Below are 13,847 nucleotides of genomic sequence, written 5' to 3' on the forward strand. Positions count from 1 at the left end.
GGTTTGATTGCACAGAAGTCTCTGCTGAGGAAGTGCAAGTGGCTCTCGTGGATCCACATGTGGCTTCCAGGAAGCCTTCGCTGCTGGTGGCCTCCGCAGTGGCTGCTGGTGGTCTCCGCAGTGGCTGCTGGTGGCCTCCGCAGTGGCTGCTGGTGGCCTCCGCAGTGGCTGCTGGTGGCCTCCGCAGTGGCTGCTGGTGGCCTCTGCAGTGGCTGCTGGTGGCCTCCGCAGTGGCTGCTGGTGGCCTCCGCAGTGGCTGCTGGTGGCCTCCGCAGTGGCTGCTGGTGGCCTCCGCAGTGGCCCAAGGGCTTCCTTCCCCCGAGACAGATTTGGGGTCAAGTCATCTTACACAAGAGCATCAGGTCTCAAAATCAGTGCCACTGCACAGCCTGGCAGCATTTTTAAAATGCAATTTACATTGTATTTTTGGCAAACCTGTCTTTGTTCTAAATGGCCATGGTGCTGTGCGAGCCTCCATGGCGTGTGAGCAGCTGGCGTGGTGCAGTTTTCATGATGGTGCTCTGTGCTTCAGTTTGTGAGACTCTGTTGTTATATATATTAATGTGTGTATGTATATATTTGTGTGTAATATAATATGTATAGTTTGATTTAATAAGGATCTCTGTTCCCTAATATCAATTATAATTCATTAATTTTCATATTTTAGGTGGGACAATATCTGGAGAAGAGACTCCAATAGTCTCTAAGACAAATATAAAGGAATACAGAGATAGCTTTTCCTACGAGAAATTCAACTTCAAGAGCAACCCTAATATCACGTTTTATGTGTATGTCAGCAACTTTTCCTGGCCTATTAAAATCCAGGTAAGTGCGAGGACCCATGTTTGTAACCACACTGAACCCCCTCACAGCTGACCTGCCTAGAGACGGCACATGCTCACTCGTTGTCTTGAGTGGTGAGACGTTCATGCCTCTTTCCTGAGTGTCACCGTGGCATCTCTGTGGCAGTGAGTGACAGCTGAGACATGCAGTCATGTTGAACCAACTAGCATAAAGGATACCATGAACCCTGAAACAGCTGTGGTGCTTGGGCTTCCTGACTAAGAAGTTGCTGGTGACACCTTCATATTACTCAATCTGAAATAATTCATCTTTCTTTAGTTTAAAAAATTTGTACATACTGGGTATAACTTATGTTTCCATTAGGACTTAGCACTAACACTCCTTGGCGGTTACGTTTTCAGGGCCTGCCTCTCCTAGTGGATTCCTCGTTTGTGTTCTGTATTACTGCATTTCATTTCTATTCTTCTATTGAAAACATATTTTCTTCTCACACAGCATTTCCTAGTTATGGTTTCCCCTCTTTCTACCCCTCTTAATTCTTCCATTTCTGTCCTACTGGAAAAGAAAGAGGCTTTTAAGGGTAATAATAAAATATACTAACATAAAACAAAACGAGCACATTTAAGTTTGAAAAAAAAGGAGGAAAAGAGCCTGAGAGCAGGCACAGGACACAGAGACCCACTCATCCACTGGCTCAGGAGTCCTGTTAAAACACTGAACACCTGCAGAGCCTGTGAGCGTCCGTGCGTGCTGCTGCAGGCTCTGTGGATGGGTTCGTGTGCTGTCATCATGTTGACTTAGAGCAGCCTGTCCCCTTGGTGGCTCGTCCTGCCTGCAGGGTTCCCGAGCCCCGAGGCGTTGATGGAGAGGCTCCATTTAGTACTGCGTGGTCCAAGCTCTCTCGTCCTCTCGTGTTGTCTGGCTAGGAGTCTTTGTGCTTGCTCCCATGTGTTACTGGGGCAAGTGTCTCTGGCGAATACTGAGCAAGGCACTGATCATGTTTCTCTTACATTTAATTTTCAGTGTGCTTATTTGGTAGGCTACGGAAGGCTTCATTTTATTTCTTAAAAATATTTTTGAGCTATTGTTAATTTTTATTTTGATGAAATAAATTTTGACATTGGATTTATTTATTCTTTTATGCTTGACTACACTGAGTTCACGTTAGTCTGTTGAACAAGTCATTTACACTAACCCCATTCTACAGTATTATATTTTAAAACTTTTAAATTGTTCCTTTACCTTCACTAAAAGGAATTGAAAGCTTATGCATCACAATTAAATTTTTTGAATGTTCTATTTATGTTAATTTCTGTACTGATGTTTTTGTGGACAGGGTCAGTCTTTTTTAAAATCATGTGTTTGTTTAGGGATGAAGTTTTCGTTTGTTATTTAGTTTAACACTGAAATAGAAGTAAGTACCTATTGTTAAAAACTTAGAAATTATTACTCTGGAAACTTATTCCTTGAAACTAATTTAGGAGATTTATTTCTACATTGTATAGTGACTAACATAGAATCTGATTCTTTCAGAAATCCCAGAAATATCTCCATGTAATTTGTATATTATGATATTGACAAAATATAAATTTAAGATTTATATATAAGTTCTGGTCAGATTTCACTTGGTTTAATCAAATTTCAGTAAAAATAAGGACTCATTTGTTCTGCTTACTACTTAGTAATTAAAATTGATATGATTGTTATATTTTAATTACTTCCTGCTTTTCAATTTTTGGTTATCTAATTATGGTTTATTTTAAGCCAATTACATAGATACTTTAGAATGTTCATGAATATTTAATTATTTGAAATTAACTTTCTAAATTAGATTTTCTTTTGAGAATATACTAGTAGTCTTTTCTGGTTGTCAAACCGGAATTTCTGCAGTGAATGTAAATACTTCACTTTTTCAAAGTAGTGTTAATTGGATTACAATTGGGATGGATCAGGATATGTAGTCTAATTCTTATTCTTTATTAAACTTGTTATATTAGTCCCAAGAACTATGTTAAAGCATATATACATGCTTATGTAAGGGCCTATGATATACATTCCGTTATTATACATAAAACAGTTGAGTGCTCTCAAATGACGTACTTCAATGTCTTTATTTTTATGTTTTATAAGTTTTGTCTCATAAAGAAAAGTTATGCATATTGATATTTAAAAACTTTTTACTGGTTCTTTGTGACTCTCATGCCATGCACCCCAATCCTACTCATCGCCCTCCCTTCATGTCCACCCTGCACCCTTGCAACCTCCCCACATACAGAGAAAAATAATCCACTGTGGAAACTGTAGTGTGTCACAGGGTGTCCCACAGTACACCCTTTTGTCCACAGTTTTTTACTTGCAAATGTTCCTTGCAATGACCCCTTGGTCTCGTAAAGGGCCTCTGGCTTCTGCCACTCTGTCAGTGCTGAAACCTCAGTGGCACTCCACTTGGATACCCTGTTGTTGTGGAGATCCGGTAGTATGGGCCCCTTCATGCACTCCAGCATGGTGGGATAGATGTTGGGGTGGGCTAATTCAAATCTCTGGATCTGGGCCTGGTAGGTATCTGAGCTGGTCATCCTGTTGGCTTTCCAGCTCTCGTGCCCTTGGGGCCAGCTCACCAGGAACCCCGGCTACTTGAGCCAGCTCTACCAAGCTGCCCAGGCAGAGTATAAGACCTGCTCTCCAGAGTATTATAGTCAGCGAGGAACAGGGCCAGTTCTCTCAACTCCCGTAGATGGCAAGGGATAAGGGAAGGAAAGAAGGCATTTCTCCCTCATCTGCACCACTGCCCAGCCACCAAGACGCAGGGCTGGCTCTCCTGCACTGACCGCTCAGGGTTGGGTCACCCTCAACCCCCACATCCAAGGCCAGTTTTACTGTGCTGCCCAGATGAGGTTCAGGTCTTGTTCTCCCAAATGCTTCAGCAGGCGAGGGGCAGGACCAGCTCTCCTGTCTGCAGTGGGTGGCAAGGGGTAGTGGTAAGCATCTCTCCCTTACCCATGTCACTGTATGGCAGACAAGTGGCAAAGGCTAGCTCTCCCATGCTCACCCCCTCAGGTTGACCTACTGGAGCCACCCCCCAAAAACCCCAACCAAGGTCAGCTCTACTGTGCTGCCCAGGCAAGGTGCAGGGCCTGCTCTCATGAACGCTGCAGCAGGTGAAGGGCAGGAAAGCTCTCCTACTCTCCTGACCCCAGGACCAGGTATCCGGCCTGCTACATGAGGTGAGGGGTGAGAAGAGAGGATATCTCTTTCTCATCCACCACCATAGGGATATGAGTGGTAGGGCCAGCTCCCCCACACTCCTATCCTTGAGGGCTGACTCACCTGCAACTCCTACAAAGTGCTGGCCTGCTCTCCTGAGTGCTGCAGTTGGCTAGGGGTGGGGTCAGCTCTCCTACTCTTATGTCCCCGGGACCAGTTCTCTAGGATGCCCAAGTGAGGGGTGGGGCCAGTTCTGCACAGCCCTCAGATATCAGCATGTCCCTCAGCAGCAACACAGACTGGGGACGTCTGCCTGGCCTTTGGTTGTAACAGATCCCTGATGCTGCAGGGCCACGGATCCAGACATGGTCCCTGGTGGCAGCACAGGCAAGGACCTCACCGTGGTCCCAGGTGGCATCACCAGTTACTCATATCAGGTGTCCCTCACTATGTTTGAGTCTCGAGTTCTGTCTCCTCCTTGTGCCCACATCCTTCTGTTTCTTTATCTTCTACCAGTTACTTGCTCCTCTTTAGTGGCAAGTCTTCTGTCCTCTCAGGAGTGCTAGGCCCGGTCATGCCTTATAGTGCTGGGCAGAAGAGATCATATGTGCAGTGCCTGACTGCTGGTTGTCTCATGCTCGCTCCCTGTCCAGGCCCCATGGTGCTGGTCTGGCGGTCGTCTTGGCTTGCCCCACTCCTCACTCGGCCTACCAGAGTGGCCCCATGCAAGGATTGTCTGTCTTGGGCTCACTCCCACCCAGGCGCTTAGTCCCAGGCAAGGCCTCAGTCTTGTTCCCGGTCCTGGAAGCAGCCAGGCCCCCGCACAGCACTGGGCTGGGGGCTGTCTCAGCCAGGCCCCCGCACAGCTCTAGGCTGGGGGCTGTCTCAGCCAGGCCCCCGCACAGCACTGGGCTGGGGGCTGTCTCAGCCAGGCCCCCGCACAGCACTGGGCTGGGGGCTGTCTCAGCCAGGCCCCCGCACAGCACTGGGCTGGGGGCTGTCTCAGCCAGGCCCCCGCACAGCACTGGGCTGGGGGCTGTCTCAGGCTCCCTGTTTGAGCTGTACAGTTTTCCTAATCCCCACAATTAAATGTTGCAGGATATTTCATCCCATTGTCAACCCTGAAATTGTGAGCCGTAAAACCTTATTTCTTGTTTAGTGTGGTTGGGCCCTAGCACAGACCTTCGATCCAATAGTTTTCTGTTTATTGTAAACAGGTGATTATGGTGTGGTTTAGCCAGCCCTAGCACATACCTTTAATCCAAGAGCTTTCTGTACACAGGATTTTTAATAAAGTTAACCCTAGGTAAAGATGCATAGCAAGAAACCAACTGACAGGGATTAAAGAGTAGGAGGTACTTTGAGTTGGAAGGTATTTAAGACAGCATGAATGAATAATAAAAAGGGGCTTTTTGAGCTTTGAGCTAGCAAGCTTTTGGCTTTTGGCTTTGGGCTTTTTGTTCTTTCCTTTGGGACATGAGCAGAGTAGGAAGGTCAGCAGGGTGCTTTCTCTGCCTCTCTGAGCTAGCAGGTTTTCACCCCAGCATCTGGCCCATGATACTTTATTGGTTAAAACAGAACGTTTGAGATTTTTCCTTCTTTAAAACAACATTTTGGCAGCTCATGTTGAATGCCACCTGTAGGAGTAGATTTTTCACAACCTGCTTTACTTTATTTAGGGTTCTTAAGCACCTGTACCTCCCTTCCAACCCACCAACCCGAGGCAGGAGAGAGAAAAGATTAGGAGGAGGAGAACAGGGTGGGTGGGTTGCAGGGTCCTTCTTGGGGCAATGCCAGTCTCAGTTGTCAGCAGCAAACACAGGAGGCAGTCCTCAGTCAGGCTCCTCCAAGCTGCCACCCCTCTCCCTGTAGCCTCTCTTTTCTAATACCCCTCAGAGTCCTCAGAATTTAACTAACTCTAGTCAGCAAAGACCACGCCCCTACACAGGGCAATTATCAGCTGTGGACAGCCTAAAATTCCACACTTGGGATTAAAAAAAGAACATGCTTATATAACATGATTGAGTTTTAAAAGAAGCCAAAACTTTCATCACAATTAAACTGTATTTGTATATATATAATATATAATTTTATAATCAACTATTGAACATGGATATTGTTTTTAATTTTTGCCAATTTTTCCCTCCTTCCTTGTCTTCCTCCTCTACCTCCCTTTTCTCTTTCTTCTCTGCTCCCTCCTCCTCTTTACGTTGAAAGATTTTTTTTTTCCTTTTCTTTTATGGAAGGTAGAGTTAATTTACTTGAGAACTGTATTAGTCAGGGTTCCAGAAGAAGTGAACTTATAGAATCTATTTATCTGTTCTCTCTCTCTCTCTCTCTCTCTCTCTCTCTCTCTCTCTCTCTCTCTCTCCTTTCCTTCCTCCCTCCCTCCCTCCTTCCCCCCCTCTTCCTCTGTCCCCCTCACTCAAGGGGACTTATTACTAGAGTGGATTACAGGCTGTGGGTCAGCTGGTCTAAGGGACCTCCTGCCCTCCAGGCATAGTTTTAATCCAGTTTCCTTTTCATAATCTGGATCAGTCACTTTCTCAGTCACTGCTGCATTTCTGTGAGGAGACAGCATGGCTGCTGGAAGCCTTATGAGAGAAAGCATTTAATGGGGACTTGCTTACAGTTTCAGAGAGGTAAGCAGGCAGGCATGGTGCTGCAGAAATAGCTGTTCCACATCTGGATCTGCAGGCAGCAGCGAGAGAGAGAGCGCCCCCGGGCTTGGCACGGGCTCTTGCAAACCCACCCCCAGTGCCACACTTCCTCCTCCTAATCCTTCCAAACAGTGCCTCTCCGTGGACCAAGCATCCATGGCCTCATTAAGCATCGTTCATATCTACGAGCCATTGAGCCATTCTCATTAAAACCCCCACAATCACTCTCCTAACAGTGCTATTTGGCCTAAGGGCATCAGAAGCCCAAGTGGCCAGGGCGAAGTCTGAGCTTCCAGCTCTGTGGGGTGTTTGCTGTGTTTCCTGGTGGGAGTTCAACCCCTCTGGGACCAAAGCTTCTAGGCCAGCACAACTTAAGGTCATGGGACCAAGAAGAAAAGAATTTCCCAGTGGCCCACTGGGGTGATAGCGAGCAGAACGCTGCCCTCTTCTACCCCTTAATTTCTGGACCCGTGCATCCTGATTATGTTTGAAACTGTACCATATACAGTTTTGGTGAACCCTACCCCAACTCTCCAAGCTGCTGCCACCTAATTGGCACTGTAGCTGAGTCTTCAAAAGGCCATTCCATTTTCTTGTCAGGCCAGCTGCCTCAGGATGGTAGGAAACATGATAAGACCAGAGAATTCCATGACTGTGAGCCCACCGTCACTCTTGTCTGCCTGTGAAGTGAGTTTCTCTACAGGAGCAATGCTGTGTGGAATACAGTGGAAACGGCATTCTCTAAGTCCATGGATGGCGGCTTTGGCAGACGCGTTATGTGCAGGCAAATCCATAACCAGAATGAATGCGTGCTCCAGCAAGGACCAGGCGTTGTCTTTTCCAAGGAGGAAGTGGCCCCATGGAGTCAACCTACCACCAGGTTGCTGAGCTCTGTCATTGTCCTCTGTCAGGAGCATCTGTAGCCAGGTCAGCGGTGGTGGGTGGAGTCCATGCTGAACATCATCCTCCTAGTCCCCGACATCCACTCAATCCATTGGCTGCAGCCACACATCTGGCTGTTTCTTCTTCCAAGCAAAATGTACAGCCACATGTACTGCCTAAGTTCTGTCCACTGTGCAGACTTCCGTTCCCCGTTGTCTTTCTGGGTTGCCTCTGAGAGGGGTTGCAGCTCTTCGAGTATCTGAATAACAAACAGAGTCATCAGCAAACCGGGCCTGAGTGTCCTCTTCCTCGGTCACTGGTCATAGGGCACACCCCAGGAAGCTACAGGTGCATGCTTGGCAGCAGATGGCATTGCACTGGGAGTGGAGACTGTCGGCGCGAGGGCAGCTTCTTCATGTAGCTTGTCTGTGCCCGCAGTGCCTGTTTGGGTCTGGTCACATACACACCACTTGCTTTAGTGGATTGCTGCTGTGCATGCCCTGCTGATGGCTGGATGGGTCTGACTGCATCAGCTCAAGATGGGAACCTCAGGTCCACGGTAACTTGGTGGCTCCTTGTCTAATGTCCCGTTTCCTCTAAGATGCAAAACTCCAAAGGTCTCTTCTGTGATTTGCTAATAGGGGCCTGCCGAAGGCTACAAGAAGCATCCCTAGCTGCCTCGGACAGCTCAGGCGCCACTGGGCATGCTTGATCACGTGGTCCAAGTGGTAGAGCAGCCTGGACCTGCCGAAGAGCCTGCCCCTGTCCCAGGCCCACACAAAGCTAGCAGCTTTCTGAGTCCGCATGGTATATGGGCTGGAGTAACACACCCAAGTGAGGGGTGTGCTGTCTCCAGGATCCAAATTGGTGCACTAAACGCTGCACTTCTTCCCTGGTGCTCAGCCTTGCTCTTACTGTGCTTACCCCAGACCTCCAATGGGCTCACACCTTGGATTCCTTGGATCCCTTGGCGACGCTTTGCCCACTGTGAGGCTGCAGGCTGCACTGTTTCCTTTCCTCTTCTTCTTTGTACGATCCCCTTCCTTTTCTTTCTTACCCCATCGTCTGTCTGCAGGTTACTGTAAGCTCACTGATTGGTGACTGCAGTCCAGCTGTGCTGAGGGAGGGACAGGGTCTCTGGCCCACGCTCTTGCTGCCTGTGACACAGACCGAGGTCCTGTTAGGTTTGGGGATGATGCATTGACACCAGGTTGTAAGGCGCTACAAGAACATTTATTAAAGTTTCCACTCAAGCTAAGTTGGTCAAAGCAAATCATATGGCCCAGCATAACATAAAGAGAGTGAGCATTCTGCTTCAAGGAGTTCAGGAGTATTTGCTGAAAATTAATACAGTTTATCACACTTGATATCACAAAATTTTATTAAAAATTTAACAAAGAATTGCTTTACTATCCTTTAAGCCAGAATTACAAAGTTTCTGGTCTACTTTTACTGCCTTTGTTCTCATTGTGAAAATAAAATTATAAAAAGCTCTTATCAAATTAAAATCATATGAATACATTTTCCTCTGTATTTTAAAAGCCATGTTTGATTATAATAGTGAGTACTGTCAAAATAGATGTGTTTTAGAATACATTGCTTGTTACGGAAAATAATTACTGGAATATTTTCCAAGTATAAATTTCATTTGTCTTTAGGATGCCATATATAATAGGCTATTCTTTCCTGCTAGTATCTGTGGTTTCTTTCTTTCTTTCTTTTTTTCTTTCTTTCTTTCTTATTGTGGCATGCATCTCATGTTTCAGATGTGCCACTTCTAATCTTCGAGGTCCCTGATACAAAAGCCACAGTAATTTACGTTGATTTTGCTTTATTTGTTGTTTTTTCCCATTGCTTTCATGACTTTATTTTCTTATTTATTTTTTTAATAATTTAATTATACTTACACTACTTTGAATACACAGAGTTCATGTGTTTGGCAAATCACTATTTCTTCACATTTTCTACTAAAAATTCTTTTTCCTATCATTTTGAGACTCCTCAGAACTGAATGCCATGACTTTTTATTACAAACAGCCAGGCGGCATCGCGTCCACCGGGAAGAGTGGAGAGAAACGGACATGACGCGGCTCTGTTTGTTTACTCGTTCGTGCTTAGCCTCTCACACAGTGCAGGACCCCGGCCTGGAGAACGGCACCTTCTAGGGCCTGCGTCTAACCAGATCAATTAGCTTGTGAAGGCAGTCCATCCCAGATGCGCACACACAGCAGGTCCGTCCAATCTAGACAACCCTTCACTGCGACAATGTGACTTTGTGACTCTACAATACGTCAACAGATGCTAATCAGCACTAGTCCTTTGCCTATCCAGTATATCATAGCGTGTAGTCCACTCTCCCGGCCACTGGCCCTGTGACCCTGCATCGTAAGCAGCGGGAGTGACAGTGACAACCGGATGCCATGCATTCATGGGCTCAGTGACACTGGGTCTCATCTAGAAAGCTCTACGGAAAGAAAACGCTGAAGGATTTGAAACTTCTATGCAGAATTTCAGCTATTTCTTTAAATTATTAGAAGGAATGAGTTCTACCAGCAAACGTTTTGGGAATATAGTACGACCATAAACACAGTGTCAGTGGGTACAGTTGCCCTGCAGAGTGGCTCACCCAGCTCAGCCGTTAGCCCTGTACTTCCAGCTGTGGAAACACCGTCCCCCAGAACTAGTGTAGAGAAGGTGTGTGCTTCTTGCCTGGACGTTGCTTGAACTGTCGGGTGGTTGACTCCTGGGGCTACTGTTCCGTGTTGTGTCGTCTGCTAAGACACCACGGTGCTTACATAGCCATTCTTGAGAACTCAGAGGTAATGGAAGCTTGAATGCTGCTTTTGTGTAGAAGTCAGCCATTTGTTTTGTTTTGTTTCTGTCTTTTGGTAGCTGCATAGCTTACAATTGGGAACCTGTCCTGGGATGCAGAGGAGATTTAAAAAAAAAAAAAAGACAGACAGACAAACACAACTGCAGCAAAGCTGGGATCAGGTGGGGGCCTCCGCAGCTCTATTGTTACTGCACTGGGGAGCGCTGGCTGGCTCCATAGGAGGTTTTGTAGGGAGCAGCTTCAAGCTGAAGCATCCAGGAGGGAAAACCCCGGTTGTGTTGCAAGTTTTTATACACTCACTGGCTATTCATGACACGCAGGCCTTAACCTTCACAGAAGTGTTGCCACCGCCTTTAAGTCTGGTCCATATGGTAACATCCTTGACAGTTTTCCGTGGTCTGAGGCCTTGTAGTCCTTGGCGTGGCAGTGCCATGTTTGCAACACAGAGTCACACGGGCTTCCTCTGCAGCCTACGGCACACACTTACACTCCAGGTGTGGAAGCAGAGCGAGTGACAGCAGGGGCAGATGACTTGACAGACAGCTCCACCGAAATTATATTAGCCTTACCATTGGATTTTCATCACAGCAGTTTTCTTTTTCCAGTAAAATAGATTTGTTGCAGCTGTATTGTGAAATATATATTTTTTCATTTCTTATGTGTATCTTGTTCTTTTCCCAAGCAATATCTTTACATATTTTCTTCAATAATTTATTATTCAATAAAACACACCCATGTGAATGATACATCAAACACTGTTACTGTGGCACAGACTCCCATGTAAGTGAAAATTGTGATAGTTACTGTTAAAATAAAAGGCCAGTTTTGTCTCATGCTGTGAGTATTGGTGTTGCCAGAAATTTCCGCCTATTTTTGTTTACGAAGATTGAAAAACAGTCATTTTAAGCTTTAACTATTTTTGTAAGTACTGTACCAAAACAGTATGACTAGAACATTTGTCTTTGGCTCTGTAATTACTTTACAAGTTAGGTTCATGTTATTCTGATGTAAGTGTTACTTATTCTGGAAATCAACAAGCTATTTTACTTTCATTAAATGTTTGATATATTTGCAAGAGTAGGCAATTTGAATAGGCATCTGTTGCCACATACTTAGACTTTAATTTACTCATTTGAGATCCTCTATAATGCTATTTTATGAATTTACTTAGTTATAATTTAATGCAAATATTCTAATTTTAAATAAATATTCTCTCATTGTTTGTATAAAATACTTTATACTTATAAAAATCATATCATTAAAATTCCCCCCCCCCCCCGAAATCCCCAAGCAAATAATAGTCACATAGTATTCTATGATGACTTTACTGTTAATCTGGCATCTAAGCCAGGAATTTTCTCTCAGAGTGTTTGACATCACACTATTGGTTTGATTTTCATGAGTTTAAGTGAGATACTTGTTTTGGCACCACTGTTTTTTCTGTTATAATACACTGTGTGAGCCAACCTTGACAATAAAAATAATTTACTATCGCCACAGTTATAATAACTCAATTCAAAAATAAAAGAACACATTGCGCTCCAGCAGTTTCTATTTCCCAGCAGTCCTGCTGCTAATCAACATTTACATATCACAGCTTAAATTAAATTAAGTCAGATTGGTTCTAAATTACCTGGTTCTGAGTAAATGAAATTTGGTAATTCACTATTAACTCAGTCTGCAGAACTGATGTCATAATTTAGATTTTATTTTATTTTTAATGGGAATGATGCTAATCTTTCAATCTGCAGTTTCAATTCTCACCCTAGGCTGGTGGTATCCCTGCACAGCCAGACTGGGAGGCCTGGATCCTAAGCCTGCTGGCTGTAATGTTTTATCACAAGTGTGCAATGCAGAACGTGGGCTGTTTCAGGAGGGGCATGGCGAGAAGCTTCTGGTTAAGGAGGGGTTAGGGTCGATGTTAGGATCAGGAGTGGTCACGTGTGCTGACAAACGCCTGGGCGCGCTGATCCCAAACTGCTCCCCAAGGCACAAGGGTCACGTCATCATTGTTAGTGGCCGCGTTATAAATCATTACGAGCTACAGGAAGTTTTTGTTTATTTTTAAAAATGCTTTTTCTATTAAGCTTCGCGTCTTTCCATTTTAAATCTGAGCTGCTATAAGTTAAGATGTAGCAGTGATTATCTGCCTTTTTTAATGGAGATGATGTAGACTCTCCATGTTGCTTGTAAGCCTGGCTCTGCTGGAGTCTCATGTTCTAGAAGCCCAGAGAAGAAAGAGACCTGTGAAGTTGAAATTGTAGTAACAGTTGAAAAGTTTAAAAAACAAACACAGATATTATAACTCAGAAAGCTGAAAAGATTTGCTATCTAGCTTTTAGACATGAGGCTTCGTGACGCCCTGTCTAACGCTAGGATTACCCAGCGCCCTGTCTAATGCTATTCTTTATAAACCGTGAACACCATTGTTAAATAAGATGGCTCAAGTGCAAAATCTATTATCTGAAGGAAGGGCATTTTCCACTTCTACATTTATCAAATAATTCTAGGTAAAGATTCGCCCATTCTTTACAGTAGTGTTTAAAGAATTGCTAATTGCCCTTTATGGTTTAAATGCATTACAATTCCAATGTATTATCCTCAATTATCTGTATAATCCTGTACATCTTTTATTTCTTTTATATTTTCAATTAAGGAGCTCCTATAGTTTATATATATATATATATGTATATATATACATATATATATTATTTTCTATATATTTTTCGTAACATTTTAATACTAAAATAATTTTTTCATTGGATTAAATACTTCATTGTGTATTGTTGAAAAAGTAGTTCTTTGGGTTTTTTTGTTTGTTTGTTTTAAATAATACTGCAACAAATATCTAGGTTCCATTCTTGGTAAATTATTTTTTGTATGCATATCTTGAAATAATTGGTTCAGTTGAAGTATATATGCAAATTTATAACCAGTCACAGTGCAGCAGGCAATAATCAAGGCATTTTACAAGATTTATTTGTTATTTATAAGTCATGATGTAAATTTATTATTATATAAACTTGATGAATGAGTAGAGAAAATAACTCGTACAGTTCCATTCAGTAAGCAGGGGATGAAGATATGAAAATGATCTGACGTGAAATTCCACTCTCTGATAATATAATTATTTATTGATTTTTATTAATAGTGATGTTGAGCACTAACCATGTATAAAATATCTTCATTGTTTTTACTATTAAATTACTGATAAGAATTCACACTTATATGTACAGCTTTATATGTGGTACCATGATTAAGAAAGCTTTCTGGTACAATTTTCTGAGGCTTGTGAGTGAGGGCGCAGTGAAACCTCTGAACTTCATCCCTCCTGGGTAGGGGCAGGGGCTTGATGGCCAGCGTCCATCTGGGAGCCGGCGTAGTAGGGGCAGAGAGAAGCAAGGTGGCTGGAAAGCCGGTGTGGCAGTGGGTGCCATGGCAGCGAGCCAGGTGGGGTCTTCGAG

At 44.1% G+C, this 13,847-nt stretch overlaps 1 protein-coding gene across 1 annotated transcript in view; it reads left to right on the forward strand.

The window, feature by feature from the left end:
• Positions 1 to 13,847, forward strand: part of Atrnl1 (attractin like 1) — a 552,888-nt gene that overhangs the window by 155,444 nt on the left and 383,597 nt on the right. Inside the window, exon 24 of the mRNA XM_051146856.1 lies at positions 668 to 825. Within this exon, the coding sequence (XP_051002813.1) occupies positions 668 to 825 (158 nt within the window). The remainder of the gene's footprint in view (positions 1 to 667; positions 826 to 13,847) is intronic.

This window comes from Acomys russatus, chromosome 5 (genome assembly GCF_903995435.1).
Source record: "Acomys russatus chromosome 5, mAcoRus1.1, whole genome shotgun sequence".
NCBI classification, from domain to species: Eukaryota; Metazoa; Chordata; class Mammalia; order Rodentia; family Muridae; genus Acomys; species Acomys russatus.